Source organism: Rhinopithecus roxellana, chromosome 6 (assembly GCF_007565055.1).
Source record: "Rhinopithecus roxellana isolate Shanxi Qingling chromosome 6, ASM756505v1, whole genome shotgun sequence".
NCBI lineage: Eukaryota > Metazoa > Chordata > Mammalia > Primates > Cercopithecidae > Rhinopithecus > Rhinopithecus roxellana.
The window spans coordinates 83,708,767-83,724,499 of NC_044554.1; the positions used below are offsets into that span (position 1 = coordinate 83,708,767).

The 15,733-nt window shown below is 42.0% G+C and overlaps 1 protein-coding gene across 1 annotated transcript in view; it reads left to right on the top strand.

The window, feature by feature from the left end:
- The window catches only part of ABCA13 (ATP binding cassette subfamily A member 13), a 520,700-nt gene that overhangs the window by 117,142 nt on the left and 387,825 nt on the right, over positions 1-15,733 (top strand). The window contains exons 22-24 of the mRNA XM_010374424.2: positions 737-816; positions 1,864-1,985; positions 13,930-14,124. Of these exons, the coding sequence (XP_010372726.2) occupies positions 737-816; positions 1,864-1,985; positions 13,930-14,124 (397 nt within the window). The remainder of the gene's footprint in view (positions 1-736; positions 817-1,863; positions 1,986-13,929; positions 14,125-15,733) is intronic.

The window sequence follows — 15,733 nt, forward strand, 5'->3', positions numbered from 1 at the left end:
TCACCCAGGCTGGAGTGCAGTGGCACTATCTGGGCTTACTGCAAGTTCTGCCTCCTGGGTTCACGCCATTCTCCCTCCTCAGCCTCCTGAATGGCTGGGACTACAGGCCCTACCACCCAGCCCAGCTAATTTTGTTTTTGTATTTTTAGTAGAGATGGGGTTTCACCGTGTTAACCAGGATGGTCTCGATCTCCTGACCTCGTGATCTGCCCGCTTTGGCCTCCCAAAGTGCTGGGATTGCAGGCGTGAGCCACCGCGCCCGGTGGCAAATATTTTTCAAATTACCTTCATCTTTGATCAATTTTGCATAGTGTTCTGAAAGTGTAAAGCACCAGAAGGGGAAATAAGGAACTTTGAATTCTGCAAATGACTTTTTCATGGAAAGAATTATGTTCATCTGACCCTGGCTATCCTAATTTCTCATACGTTCCATGATCTATCCTATCTATTCTTTTCACAGTTGCAAAAAGCCATTTATTATGCATCCTTATTCCCCTGGTTCATCTCACTTGGCAGGAGCTCTGAGAAAGAAATACTGGAGTGTGGGTAGTATTAATGGATATTCACATACAGATGGTGTCGGGAGACATGTGCGTCTAATTGTTGGAGGAATTTTATGGAAATGTGATCTTGTTATCCAGCCCATCTCCTGGGAGCTGAGGCAGTATTATTCATTCCAACATTGTTTCTGATGTTTTATCTTGCCTAATTTAGCTTTAATTTTCTGCCATTTTAGGTTGGCCAAAAGCCTCGAGGAAACTTGGTCATCAGGGAATCCCATCATGACTTTTCTCAGCAATTTCACAGTAACTGAGGGTAAGTATGTGGTTTTCCAAGTTTGCTTGATTAAAAATTAAATTTAGTTTCTCATGCAAATATATTATTAAAATAAAACATACAACAGAAAATTTGTGCTATATGTGATACATAATCATTTAGAACTTGGCTGGTCTGATGTATTTGGCATTTATAAAGAAAGTGCTGAAATCCTAGGGTACCACACTGAAGCAGAGGAACAAAGAGAAGCTTCTGTGGTCTGGATTTTGCTCTGGCCTTGCCCCCTTGGACAAGCAATTGATGCCTGTGTGTCTCTGTTTCTTTGGCTGTTCACTCTATCAACTCATGAAGTTTCTTGTAGCATCAATATGCCATGTCTGAAGAATTCTGGCAAATACTTAAATGACCCCTCTCGTTAAAAAGTGAGATGAGTAGATGCACGTATACAAGTGAGTTTCCTATAGCACTTGGTCACTGCTCCCTAAGAAGAAGCTCTTTCTTTTTTTTTTTTTATTTTTTAGTCTCACTCTGTCACTCAGGCTGGAGTGCAGTGGCACGATCTCAGCTCACTGCAACCTCCGCCTCCTGGGTTCAAGCTATTCTCCTGCCTCAGCCTCCTGAGTAATTGGGATTACAGGCATGTGCCACCATGCCCAGCTATTTTTTTTTTTTTTTTTGTATTTTTAGTAGAGACAGGGTTTCAACACTTTGGTCAGGTTGGTCTCAAACTCCTGACCTTGTGATCTGCCCACCTCGGCCTCCCAAAGTGCTGGGATTACAGGTGTGGGCCACCGCACCCGGCCAGAAGAAGTTCTTTCGAAAGTAAATGTTCTTGAAACATTCAGGCCTTAGAGAGAGTAGACCAGTAACCAGAAAATACCACAGAACCTGGCATTTTGGTTTATTGTCATACAAATTATTTAAGTTATTTCTGGGGGAGTAAGGTATGACTTTATTTAGTGATTTATGGGTTGAATGGCATGAAAGAAACTATCCTAGCCAGGTTGTAATATCAAATTTTGTTTTTGCAGTCAATAATGACCTAAACCTTTATTACACAAATTTCTTATTTTCCTTACTTTGCAGGTGTGAAAATAAAAGATTTGATGAAGAATATCACCAAGTTGACTGAGGAGCTTCGCTCTTCCATTCACATCTCAAATGAGACTGTCCATAGCATTCTAGAAGCAAATATTTCCCACTCCAAGGTGTGGTGCTGCTTCTTGTCTGTCTGTTTTGCTCATGGGAGGAGCCTTAGCCTGAAGTTACTGGCACTGCGTTGTCCTTTCTTCCTTCTTCCCTTCCTCTCCTTTGGCTAGTGGAGTGGGTTGCTGCACGAATGATATAATTGGAGGCAGAAAGGAGACAAAAGAACAAGCAAGGAACCAAAGGGTGTCATTGTCCCATGCCAAAATCTTAGGGTTTTTAATTCCATAATATTTTCTTTATTTGAAGTTAGAACAAAGTTGGTGATTATTTATTCAGTTGATTCCTAGCCCTGATGCAAGACACCTGGGAAGAGTCTCCGCTTGGTTCAGCAGGTGTTGCAAAATTCTTAAAATACGCAAAACCAAAAAGAGCTAAAAATATCTAAGAATCGACTACGACTTCCTCTGAGTGGAGAGTGACTGGGCGCAGTCTGACTGTGTGCTACCATAGTGAATCACTGTGAAAGCAAATGGGTAATGGCAGGCAGTGTCATCTCCAAGCTGAAAAGTGTGATAAAACAATCAAAGAGCTATTGCAACAAACCAAGGAATAAGTAACATATGGGCCACATGGCGTATGGTTTATCTGTGGAAAAGGGGAACGGGGACATTTCATGTTGTCCACAGCAGATATCACCTGGATCCTTAGCAGGAGATTTTCTGAGACAGCTTTCAGCACTTCTAGTTGGGGTTTTACCTTCCTGTACAGAGAACCTTCCAGAAGTGGTAACCGTGGAGCTGACTCATAAGTGAACATTGCAATTGACCATCAACTGGGCCCCAACACACATTTAATTTCATGTCAATTCTGGTTAATTGGGGCTTATTGCAAGCTTGACGGGTAGACTAATGAAGAATTAATCTAAATTAAAAAGAGATTAGAAGCTGGGAAACCAAAATTCAAATGACAGTGTCACCAAGTTACTTATAATAAGGCACTTAGTACTTATCTTCAAGGAAAAAATGTCAAATTCAGCTTAGTAAACATGCAAGAGCCAAGGAAAGCAAGGGACAGTGCTGAAATTGTCTCTTGCCTACCTCACATGATGCCTTACAGAGAAACAACGAAGATTTTTGGTTTAAAATCTTTAGTTATTGAAACGAGTAACTGGGGAAAGAAGCAGTGGCTGGAGTAATTGGAGTAGCTACCTGGGAATGTTTTAAGTCAGATTAGCTAACTTTTGGGGTCCCTTTCAAATTCAGTTTTATGATACTTTTTGGGTTTGGGCTCAACTATTTTTGATGACCACTGCCTGATGAAACAAGTGGCCACTGGGTGTCACTGCTGTTCTATTATGGGAGGGTTGTGCACAGAGAAGGCGCCTGTGATAATGTGGTATTGTCTTGTGTAGATGGTTTTGCAGTGCTTTTCTTGCACTCTGTGTATCTTTCTCTACCTCTTTGTCAGTATGAATCATTAAGACCTCCTAAACAGCTGGACAGTTAAGTAATTGGGAGGAGTATTTAAAAAGCTGCATTCTTGCATTTCAAATAAGTAATGAGATTATTTGCTTTGATGGTTAAGTATATCCATAAATTCACATGTATCTACAGATCCTAGGCAAGGAATTCATGTTAGGTTAGGAGGTGGTACTTTGGATATTTGTTTTTTCTAGATTGTCAGGTTTTCAGTAGCACCATATTATTTCGAGTATCCTTTTCTTGTCTTTCTTCCTGGGCTTCTTTACCATAGCTTTAGTCAGTTTGCAAATAATCACATCAGATTCTTAGTCCAGGTTGTTGGTGGCCTGCAGGGAATACTTTGCTGTGGTGTTAAAGCCCTGGCAAAATTGCAGAAATATTCATTCATTCATTTCTTCCTTTATTCACTTAGGATGTTTCTGCATGACAGGAATGGTCCCAAAAATTTGGGCTCAAAGTCCGTGCTCCAAGGGAGCCAATGATCTATGGGGGGATGACACAGTAAATATGCAAACAAATGAAGATTGGTGTTAAGAGACCAGAAAGTTCTATGATGCAAATAGAACACAACAATGAGGACAGGTGGTCCCTGGAAGCCTCCCTGAATCAGTGAAGATGGATGTCAGACTGGAATGATGATGAGCATATAATGTGTTATGTGAGAGTCACAGAGCTGGGGACATTCCTATCAAAAGACCAGAGGCAGGAGTGAGCAGAAGAAGGGAAAGGCAGCAGATGAATGGATATAATCTCATTTTTCTTTCCTGCCCTCTTCCCTGGCTGCAGAGAACCTGCCATGGGCACCCACCTATGGGAATTTCCTTTTTCTTGCAGAGCTCCATTCTCTTATATCAGCATCACCCAATTAAAACCACAAATCACAGAGGCTTGCTGGACACTGGAGCCCATCTAGCCCAGCCTTCTGTCCTGGGCTTGGATCCTGTCCATCTGCCCTGTGAAGCACCCAACCACTTCATGCTGTGTTCCCATGTGTTAGGCACACATTCGAATCAACAATGACTTCCTTCCTTGTGTTGGGCCAAATTTTTATTATTTTAAAATTAACAATGAGGTCAAAGTGTTAGGACCCAAATAGATTGAGACAGCAATCAAGTCGGCCTTCTGCCCCTTTATTTTCTGTGCTAAACAATTGGGCAGCGTTCAGAGGACTTTTACTTGGAAGAGGAATACTTTTTCACAATCCTCAGTGGATTTGTTCTGCCCGCCCCACAAATCTTAAGGAGGAAGGGAGAGGGCTTCCCCTGAAAGTTCCGATCTCTTCTGGGAGGCTTCTTCAAATGGAATGGTATTCTGAATTTTTTTTTCTGTTTCTTTTGAGCAGAAATGATTGAGTTTAGTGAATCTGGTCAAATTTCCTTTTCTCACTTGGGGCTGGTCCTGGGGGCTGGTTCTGTTGGTTGCGTCACTAACAGAGCTGCTGGGCACAATTTATGGGGAGGGAGAGATTCCTCTTAGGAGTTTGGAAACATTACACATTGCCTTTGTTTTAATACATGAAGTTTGTTTCCTGAAAAGCTTCAACAGATAGTTCTTGGTGAAACTCATTTCAGAGCAGACACTGGTCAAAATCTGCTTATTGCTTTTTTTTTTTTTTTTTCTCCTTTCTCTGAAGACAAAAAGTAATTAATGTGTGACTAGAGTTATGGGTTTCTGGGATCATGAGAAGTTTGCCCTGAAGTTTCCTGGAAGACACCATCTGTTGTGTGCAGCGTTTCATTCTAGAGAGAGTCCTTCCTATGCCCTAGACCGCTTGTCTGGCTCTGTCACCACATCATGACATTTGGGTTTATGGTCCTTGTAATCCAGGGTTCCCAGAATGAAGTGCGCACACCCATCCACCACCATCTCGTTCTCTGGTACTCTCAGAGTAGGGCTTTTCTCTTCTTTGATTTGTTGTTCTACCAGAGTATTCTCAGTAAATATGGTAGGTTCTCATTAAACATTCACTAAAATGAAGTGAAATTCTAGCTACTCTCCTTCCATTAACTCAGCTAGCGTTTCTTAGGTTTATGAAAGCCACATTACCTTATTTGCTCATTAAGAATTCTGAGAAATGAATATTGTGCTAAGGGCATTTGTGTCTCATTTAACTCCCTCTGAGCAGGGCATTTCTCTTCTTTCACAGATGAATGTGGTGCTGTGGAAGTCACAGCTGGGAGAGGGCCTGAAATCAAACCCAGGTCTTTGAACTCAAACTGTGTTATTCTTCCATCACATGATGTTATTGTTTCAATTTATTATAAATTAATAGTTCTAAGAAAATTACTGCTTGCCGATGGGTTTCCTCTTCTCCTACTTGCACTTATGTAAATATTTTTAAAACTTAATTCCCCAATTGGCATTGATCTCTGCAAAAATGCTTCTAGCTAGTTTTGGCAAAATATTTTTTCCCTTTTATTTTTAAAAAGCAAACTTTTATCTTAGGCTTAGGGGTGCATGTGCAGGTTTGTTATACAGGTAAACTCGTGTCAGGGGGTTTGTAGTACAGATTATTTGATCACCCAGGTATTAAGCCTAGTATCCAATAATTATTTTTTCTGATACTCTCCCTCCTTCCAACCTCCATCCTCAAGTAGGCCCCAGTGTACTTTGTTCCCCTCTTTGTATCCATGTGTTCTCATTATTTAGCTCCATCTAATAAGTGAGAATTTGCGGTATTTTATTTTCTGTTCCTGTATTAGTTTGCCGAGGATAATGGCCTCCAGCTCCATCCATGTCCCTCCAAAGGACATGACCTTGTTCTTTTTATGGCTGCATAGTATTCCATGGTGTATATGTACCACATTTTCTTTATCCAGTTTGCCCTTGATGGACATTTAGGTTGGTTTCATGTCTTTGCTATTGTAATAGTGTTGCAATGAACATACATGTGCAGGTATCTTTATGGTAGAGTGATTTATATTCCTTTGGGTATACACCCAATAATGGATCAAATGGTTAATTCTCTTTTTAGTTCTTTGAGGAATCGCCTCACTGGTTTCCACAATGGTTGAACTAATTTACATTCTCACCAGGAGTGTATAAATATTCCCTTTTCTTTGCAACCTCGCCAGAATCGGTTACTTTTTTGACTTTTTATAATAATCATTCTAATTGATGTGAGATGGTATCTTACTGTGGTTTTGATTTGCATGTCTCTAATGATCAGTATTATTGAGATTTTTTTCATATGCTTGTTGGCTGCATGTATGTTTTCTTCTGAAAAGTATCTGTTCATGTCCTTTGCCCACTTTTTAATGAGGCTTTTCTTCTTGTAAAATTTTTTAAGTTCTTTATAGATACTCAGTATTAGACCTTTGTCAGATGCATAGTTTGCAAAACCTCCCATTCTGTAGATTGTCTGTTTACTCTATTGATAGTTTCTTTTGCTGTGCATAAGCTCTTTAGTTTAATTAGGTCCCATTTTTCAATTTTTGCTTTTCTTGAGATCGCTTCTGGCATCTTCATCATGAAATCTTCGCCCATTCCTATGTCCAGAATAGTATTACCTAGGTTGTCTTCCAGAGTTTTTATAGTTTTGGGTTTTACATTTAAACCTTTAACCCATCTTGAGTTGATTTTTGTATAGCATAAGGAAGGAGTCCAATTTCAATCTTCTGCACATGGCTGGCCAGTCATCTCAGCACCATTTATTGAAGAAGGAATCCTTTCTCCATTGCTTGTTTTTGTCAGGTTTGTCAAAGATCAGATAGTTACAGTTGTACAGCCTTATTTCTGGACTCTTTATTTTCTGTTAGTTGCATTGGTCTATGTGTCTGTTTTTTTTTTTTTTTTTTTTTTTTTTTTTTGTTTGTTTTACCAATACCATGCTGTTTTAGTTAATTGGATATTCTTTCAAGGTGTTTTTTAATATCAAATTCTGATACTTTAATTTGCAAAGTATCATTTTTTCTCTCAACTTCATCAGTCACCGAAAGATGAGAGTATTTTTTATATTTTCATCCAAGTTGTTAGTGCAGAAAGATTACCATGGCATAGGAAGGTATCACCTAACACCTATTTATTTGTTTGGGCTCTTAAATCGGTTGCAACAGGTCTGTCTGGGGTGTCTTGGTAAGTTATTAGCCTAATAGTTTCATCTTTAAAGGAAAATGGCTTTATATTGACATGGCTCGTTGATCATGACTGTATCAACATGGTTTCTAGTAATTTTCTTTTTCTTCAAGGGCTTACACATAATCTTTTTGATAATCCATGATCAGAATTCTTCCAGAATTGATGTTATCATCTATTAGAAATTTCTAAAGTCTACTTTACAAAATAAAACCTGGATAGTTTTTATTTCCATCATGACTTCTTAAAAACTGTAGATAGTAGAAATGTCACTCTTTCTGAAGGCATGAAGAGGAAACAGGGAGAGAGGGAACTGGAAATGGAGACAGTTCTGGTGGAGAGGGTGGCCGGACAGCAGCCGTGGCCTCACTGAAGAACTACAGCCAGGCTGAATGGTAGTTCCGCTTTAAGTTCTTTGAGAAATCCCCACACTGCTTTCCACAGTGGCTGAACAAATTTACATTCCCACCAACAGTGTATAAATGTTTCCTTTTTCTACAATCTCACAAACATCTTTTATTTTTTGACTTTTTAATAACAGCCTTTCTGACTGGTGTGAGATAGGATCTCCTTGTGGTTTTGACTTGCATTTCTCTAATGATCAGCAATGGAACAATAGACATGGGGGACTACTAGAGGGGCACTACTAGATGGGGAAGATGGGAGGGGGAAAACGGGTTAAAAAACCACCTATTGGGCCGGGCGCGGTGGCTCAAGCCTGTAATCCCAGCACTTTGGGAGGCCGAGATGGGCGGATCACGAGGTCAGGAGATCGAGACCATCCTGGCTAACACGGTGAAACCCCGTCTCTACTAAAAATACAAAAAAAAAAACTAGCCGGGCGAGGTGGCGGGCGCCTGTAGTCCCAGCTACTCGGGAGGCTGAGGCAGGAGAATGGCGTAAACCCAGGAGGCGGAGCTTGCAGTGAGCTGAGATCCGGCCACTGCACTCCAGTCCGGGCGACAGAGCGAGACTCCGCCTCAAAAAAAAAAAAAAAAAAAAAAAACCACCTATTGGGCACAATGCTCACTACCTGGGTGATGTGATGGTTCACACACCAAATCTCAGCAACACACAACTTACACATGTAATAAACCTGCAAGTACCCCATAAACCTAAAATAAAAATTGAGAAAACAAGGAACTACAGCCAGATGATGCCTGCCTCAGTGGGCAAGGACACCATTGGCACCTAGAGGCCGGCTGCCAGGATGCTTATCCACAGATCTCTTAGGCATCCTGTTTTACCCTTCCAGTGTGAAGATGGTTCTTTTTAGGAATATGAAAACCCAGAAGGAATTAATTAGTTCTCTTAAGTGTAATCATCATCCTTAATCAATAAACCCACTTAATTCTTATTCATCTTTTCCCTTTAATATCCTGTAAGTCAAAACTGTGCTTTTGCTAGTAGTGACTGATAGGCTTCTTAGTAGTAATGTCATTTTTGAGCACTTATATACACTACCCCTGAGCTGAATGCTTTACATCTCATTTAATTCTCCTAACAACACTTTGGAGTCCTTTGTCTTCTATTGTCATCCCTGGTTGTATAGACAAAGAAACTGAAGCTTGTAGACGTTAAGCAGCTTTCAGGAAGTCAGATAGTAGGAGCTGGAGTCAGGATCCACCACCGTGCCACAGTGTGGCTTCAGTCCTTCTGGACAGGTTCTCGCAGCCTTCTCCTGCCCTCCGATGCTCATCTCTTGTACTTGCCTCGTTATCCCGTGAACAGCTCTGAGCTCGAATGGGTCTCCAATGGCAGAGAGCCACACTGCTCCTCTCTGAAGTGTGTACGGTCTATTTTTAAATACCTGCCCTCCTTTCATTTTCTTGTCTTACAAATTCTAACTTGGCAGAATCTCTCTCCCCATCATCCCAGTTCCCTCGAATCACTGTCTGTGTTTCCTTTCTGGTCACAGCTGGGCTGAGGGCAGCCTTTCCTCCCATGCTTTCCCAACCTCTGAGTCTACAGTGAGCAGCTGGGCAACAGGGAGGCCATCTCTGGTGTTCTCCTCTGAATGTGATTTGGGTTTCGGCAGATGTCCAATAAGCAAAGCTCTTGCTAAAAATGCAAATGCCTCTCCTAAGGATCTTTGTCATTTTTAAACCACATAAATACCCAGATAATTATCTAAGTGGCCAAGTGTGTATGAGCCAGGCTCGCAGGGCAGAGAGGCATTGCCCTGGATCCTCAGCCCCCTTACAGCTTTCCAAGCCAAACACGGACACACAGGAAAATCAGCAGGAACTTGGCATTCTGTTTCTGATAATTTGCAGCATTAGCCTATGCAAAGCCTGAGATAAAAGGTGCCTGTTTTGCTTTGAATAGAAATCACACAAGATGTTTTCAATCAAGCACAACTCAGTGTTGTCTTTGTTTTTCTAAACTTCCTCCCTTCCTACCTAGTCTCAAACAGGAACAATGAACACAATACAATCTTTAAAAGATAAATAGTAATGTTTGGAAAACCACATGAAAGGAGAGGGAGCAAATGTGCTGCTGGGGCTGTTGCTTCTGTGCATTGTGACTGTGGAGCTTCCACATGACAGGGTGTGGGATCCTCTCTATTTGGTAAAAAGAGATGTAAACAATTTCAGGGCAAATATTTTTTTCCTGGGGCTACACTCTAAAAAACATATTAAATATGATCTTGCATGGGGATCACCGTGTGACATGCTAGAAAGTAATTAAGGCAGATCTTCTATGGCAAATGCAGAAAGGACTCCTATCGGGCCCATGAAAAGCCAGGGCGATTCCCCTGAGTTGGAGGTTTGGATGAGGCCCATTTTCTGGATGGTTTTATGCAAAAGCCTATTTTGTGGGATTGATCAAAGAGAGGCTCCTCTTGTGAAAGCAAAGGGTAGATGCCTATATTCTGCTCCCAACCTCCTCCTGAGAGCTTCCCCTTTGTCCAGAGACAGCATGATTGAAAACAGTGGCATTAAGGAAAATTTCACCAGTATGTGTCTGCACAATGCAAGTCCTATGTGAAAAAACGTCTTCATGGTAAATTAGCGATGAAAATACTTAATATTTTTTCTTAAAGACTCAAAATGCACACTAGCATAGTAGAGTATCATAGCCATTCATGATGATTAATTTTGTATGTCATCTTGGTTAGGCTGCAGTACTCAGATATTTGTTTACACTTTATTCTAAATGTCCCTGTGCAGGTATTTTTTAGTTGACATTAACAGTTAAATCACTAGATGTTAAGTAAAGATTACTCTCCATAATGTGAATCAGCCTTATCCAATCAGTTGAAGGCAAAAAGAAAATAACAATGTCCCCCAAGGAAGAGTAATTTCCGTCTCCAGGCAGCCTGCAGATGTGAGTTGCAATGTCAGCTCCTTCCTGGGTCCCCAGTCTGCTGGCCTACACTGCAGATTCTGGGTTTGCCAGCTCCCACGTTTGCATAAGCCAATTCCTTAAAGTAAATCTCTCTCCGTGTATATATGTTATGTGTCACTTAATGACTAGGTTCATTCTGAGAAATGCATCATTAGGCGATTTCACTATTATGTGAACATTACATAGAGGGTACTTACACAAACCTAGCTGGTACAGCCATTACACACCTAGGCTGTGTGGTATGGCCTGTTGCTCCTAGCCTACAAACCTAAACCCACCTACCCTTTGCTTTCACAAGAGGAACCTCTCCTTGATCAATCCCACAAAATAGGCTTTTGCATAAAACCATCCAGAAAATGGGCCTCATCCAAACCCCCAACTCAGGGGAATCGCCCTGGCTTTTCATGAGCAGCAACCCAAGCTGGCCCAATAAGAGTCCTTTCTGCATTTGCCATAGAAGATTTGTCTTAATTACTTCCCAGCATGTCACTCTAGAGTACAGCAGGTTACTCTAGTGAATGCTGTAGGCAATTGTCACACTGTGGTAAGTATTTGTATATCAAAACATAGAAAACACAAGAACATATTTTACGATACCTGTTCTAAACATAGAAAAGGTACTGAAAAATGCGGTATAAAAGATTAAAAAATGGTATGCCTGTATGGGGTACTTGGCAGGAATAAAGCTACAGGACTGGAAGTTGCTCTGGGTGAGTCAGTCAGTGAGGCCTAGGACATGCCTGTACAGCACTGTAGACTCAATAAATACCGTGTTTCTAAATTTATAAAAAAAGATTTCTTTCTTCAATCATAGATTAACCTTATCTTACTATAACTTTTTTTACTTTATAAATTTTATTTTATTTTTTTTTCTAAGATGGAGTCTTGCTCTGTTGCCCAGGCTGAAGTGCAGTGGCATGATCTTGGCTCACTGCAACCTCCACCTCCTCAGTTCAAGCAATTCCCCTGCCTCAGCCTCCCGAGCAGCTGGGATTACACGTGCATGCCACCACACCTGACTAATTTTTTTTGTATTTTAAGTAGAGACAGGGTTTCACCATGTTGACCAGACTGGTCTCAAACTCCTGACCTGAGGCAATCTGCCTGCCTTGGCCTCCCAAAATGCTGGGATTATAGGTGTGAGCCACTGCACCCGGCCGAAACTTTAAAATTTTAAAAAACCTTTGGACTCTTCAGTGATAACACATATTAAAACACAAATACATTGCACAGCTGTACAACTGTTTTCCTTTATGTCCTTATTCTATAAGCTTTTTCTATTTTAAGATTTTTTTACTTTTAACTTTTAAAACTCTATTGTTAAAAATTAAGACACAAACACACAGTCTAGCATAGGCCTACATGAAGTGAGGATCATGAGTACCACTGTCTTCCACCTCCACATCTTGTCCCACTGGGAGGTTTTCAGGGACAATAACATGCATGGAGCTGTCATCTCCTGTGATAACAATGCCTTCTTCTGGACACCTCCGGAGGGACTTGCCTGTGGCTGTTTTCAGTTAACTTGTTTTTAATAACTAGAAAGAGTATACTCTAAAATAATGAGAATATAGTACAGTTAGTACATAAACGAGTAATATAGTCAGTTATTACCCTTGTCACTATTATGTACTGTACATAATTACATGTGTGATACTTTTACTATGAATGTCAGTGCAGCAGGTTTGTTTATGCCAGCACTGCCACAAACACTTGAATAATACACTGGGCTGCAACATTACAATGGCTGATGTCACTAGAAGATAGGAACTTTTTCATCTCCATTATAATCTTATGGGACTACCACCATATATGCAGTTTGTCATTATGTACCAGATAACGATATTTTGGTCAACAATGGACCCCATATAGGATGGTCGTCCCTTAAGATTATAGTACTGTATTTTTACTGTACCTTTTCTATGTTTAGATATGTTCAGCCACACAAATACTTACCACTGTGGAACAATTGCCTACAGGATTCAGTACAGTGACACACTGTACAGGTTTGTAGTCTAGGAGCAATAGACCATACCCTATAGCCTAGGTATGTAGTAGGCTGTATCTTCTAAGATACTGTAAGTGCGTGCTATGATGTTCACACAATTAAATAACTACCCAGTGGTGCATTTCCCAAATGTATCCTTGTCATCATGAGACACATGATTGCATACACACACACACACACACACATACACACACATACACATACACATTCTGTTGCTTCTGTTTCTCTGGAGGACTCTGACTACTACACCATTATCTATCTCTTAATGTATTTTGGGGACATTTTATGGCATCTGTTGAGCTCTCCATGCTCTCATTCAGTGCGCATGCTTCCTATTCACATGGGTTCATGCACTTCGGCCTCAGTTGGCCTGAATGTTTCACAGCAATTATACCCCTCAGGAGCAAAAACATGTAGCAGGAAGTATGGTTTTTGTTTTATTTTGCTTTGTAATTTGGTATATCACGAATGTCCTTAACTGAAAAGCATGCCCAAATGAAGAGGTGTGTCAAAGCCTTTAATTGCAATGCATGATAGTAATAAACCAGAGACTAATATAAGTTGTCCTCAGTGCCTCCTTCTGAGTTTACTTGCTTTTAAAATATATATAACAAGCTTGGCAATCCTGTTTTCAATCTAAAAACAAAGGAGGCAAAAAATATCAGCTTCACACTGATGACAGTGAAAAGTGGAAGCTGATAAACTGAAAGCCCAGGGTAAGACTTAATATCAGACAAACAAGACACAGATGCTAACTGTGAGGGTGGCGTCGGAGGGTTGGGAGCTTGGTGGGCATTTGAGTGAGCCTCGCGGAGAGCAGAGGGACAGAGTTTCAGAAGGGTGATCCAAAGACCTCAAGCGAGGGCAAATTTTATAAGAAGTCAGAGAATGATGTGGACACTTCAGAAATATTTCCACCAAAATGTTGAGAATCGAACCACAGTTTGGGCTCCCCGCATCTGCAGGTCAGTCCCTGGAGCCGGGAAACCTAATCTTGGGTGACTCCATACTGATGAAGCTCCGGCCTGAGGTGGTGAAACTCACGATGTCGCAAGTATCCTCACTTCTGATCTCTGTGCTTTCAAACAGGTTCTCTTTAGTGCCCTCACCATAGCTCTGTCTGGAAAGTGTGATCAGGAAATCCTTCGTCTCCTGCTGACATTTCCCGAAGGGGAAAAATCTTGGATCGTGACGCAGGAACTCTGTGGCCTGCCGGGATCAAAAGTATATCCTCTGATTGTGTTGCTGAGTCAAAACCTGGATGTGCGAGCTTTCATTTACAAGGTATGGGGAGCATGCTGACTCGGGGCGGTCCTCTGCAGGACTCTGCTGTGGTGGCTGCAGATAAGTAGGGTAGTCCTGGGGGTGCTGCAGTGGGAGACGAGCACCTGGCCACTCTGCAGTGGCCTCCACCAGCCTCTAGTGTCACCTGTTTGCTGACTCCAGGGTGGGGCTCAAGAAGACTTTGTTGTAATAAAGGGATGTTCAGGAGACCCTTCAGGGGGCCCTTGGAGACAGGTGTCAGGGAATTGGGACAGAGTTGTTGGTGGTCTCCATGCTCATTGTGGAAGGACCCACTGCAAAATCACACCACCGCTTCCTAATGCCAGGGGTTCTCTCCTCTGTAAGGGCCACCTCCCTGGAGCATGTTTGAGGAGGCTGGGATTGTGCATGGTCCACTCCTGAGCGGCCCAAGTTAGGTGCTGCTCTGCGCACCATGGTTCTATCAGTCAGCGGGAAGCATCCAGCTCTGCCAGGGCCCACCCTGGAGAGAATGTGGAGGGGTTGGCAGCACAGGAAGCCCAATCCCCTGTGTGTGCCGGCTCTGTACTTGCCCCGTGATCCTCTGACAAGCAGCAGTGTGAGGGCAGGGAGGGGCTGGAGGAGGCCAAGGACGATGATGTCTGCAGGAGAGAGTGGAGAGTGGGAAGTGAGGAGGCCCAGCACTTTCCAGACGGGCCCAGAACCCATGTAAGGGTGACCCAGCTCCCAACCACAGCTCACTGCTCTCAAGCTGCCCCTTCCAGAAGCTTCTCCTCCTTCTGGCCTCCACTGTTTGAATCTTTACTTAATTTTCCAGAAGCTTTCCCTCCTACCCTTGGGGATTGATCTTGCTCCAAGTACCATTGTTTTCCCTTTAGGGAAGTATTTCATAACCTCTGGGTTCATTAGAGGGGCTGCAGGGTTTGTAGTATGGTAAGGTGGCTGTAGGCACCCCGAGTCCGGGAGAACAGTTTTAGAGTCAGCAAAGGGTAGATCTGCCATTTCAGCCACGCATGATTTCCTTACTTTCTATTACTTCAAGAGTCCAGGGGGTAAATGTTGGAACACACACACACACACACACACAGAACAAATATTCATTTTCAGAACGATTACATTTTAAACCTATAAAGAGGAGGATAAACATTTCTTGCGTCCCCATAATTAGCAAACCCACCTCTATTTTGGTGGAATTCATATTTCTCCCTAACGTGCTTATGGTTTAGCTCTGCCATTACTCACCACAGCCTCTCTTCCAACTTTGCAGTTTGCCTTGTGGGAAAGAGAGCTCCCATTGGCACAATGGTACTTTAGTGGCCACTTTGTTATGTGTACAAAGGTCCCCGATTTGAAGTAAGCGCTTGTAGAGGCCCACATAATTACTTCAACAAGGGCCATCATCTGCACCAAGATTCCTTTGAAGGATAAGATAGTGGGTTAGATTCAGTCTCCCAGACACAGTGAAAACGACATCATCATTAACAACAACAGCACTTGTTTTTCAGGTACCTTCTCTATGCAAGGCTTTATGAAAGCTGATTAAATACGAGATATTGCTCAGGATGCTAGGGCAGCCCCACCTCCATGTGAGGGTCACATGCAGGTGCAGCTCACTCCCAAGTCCATGTGC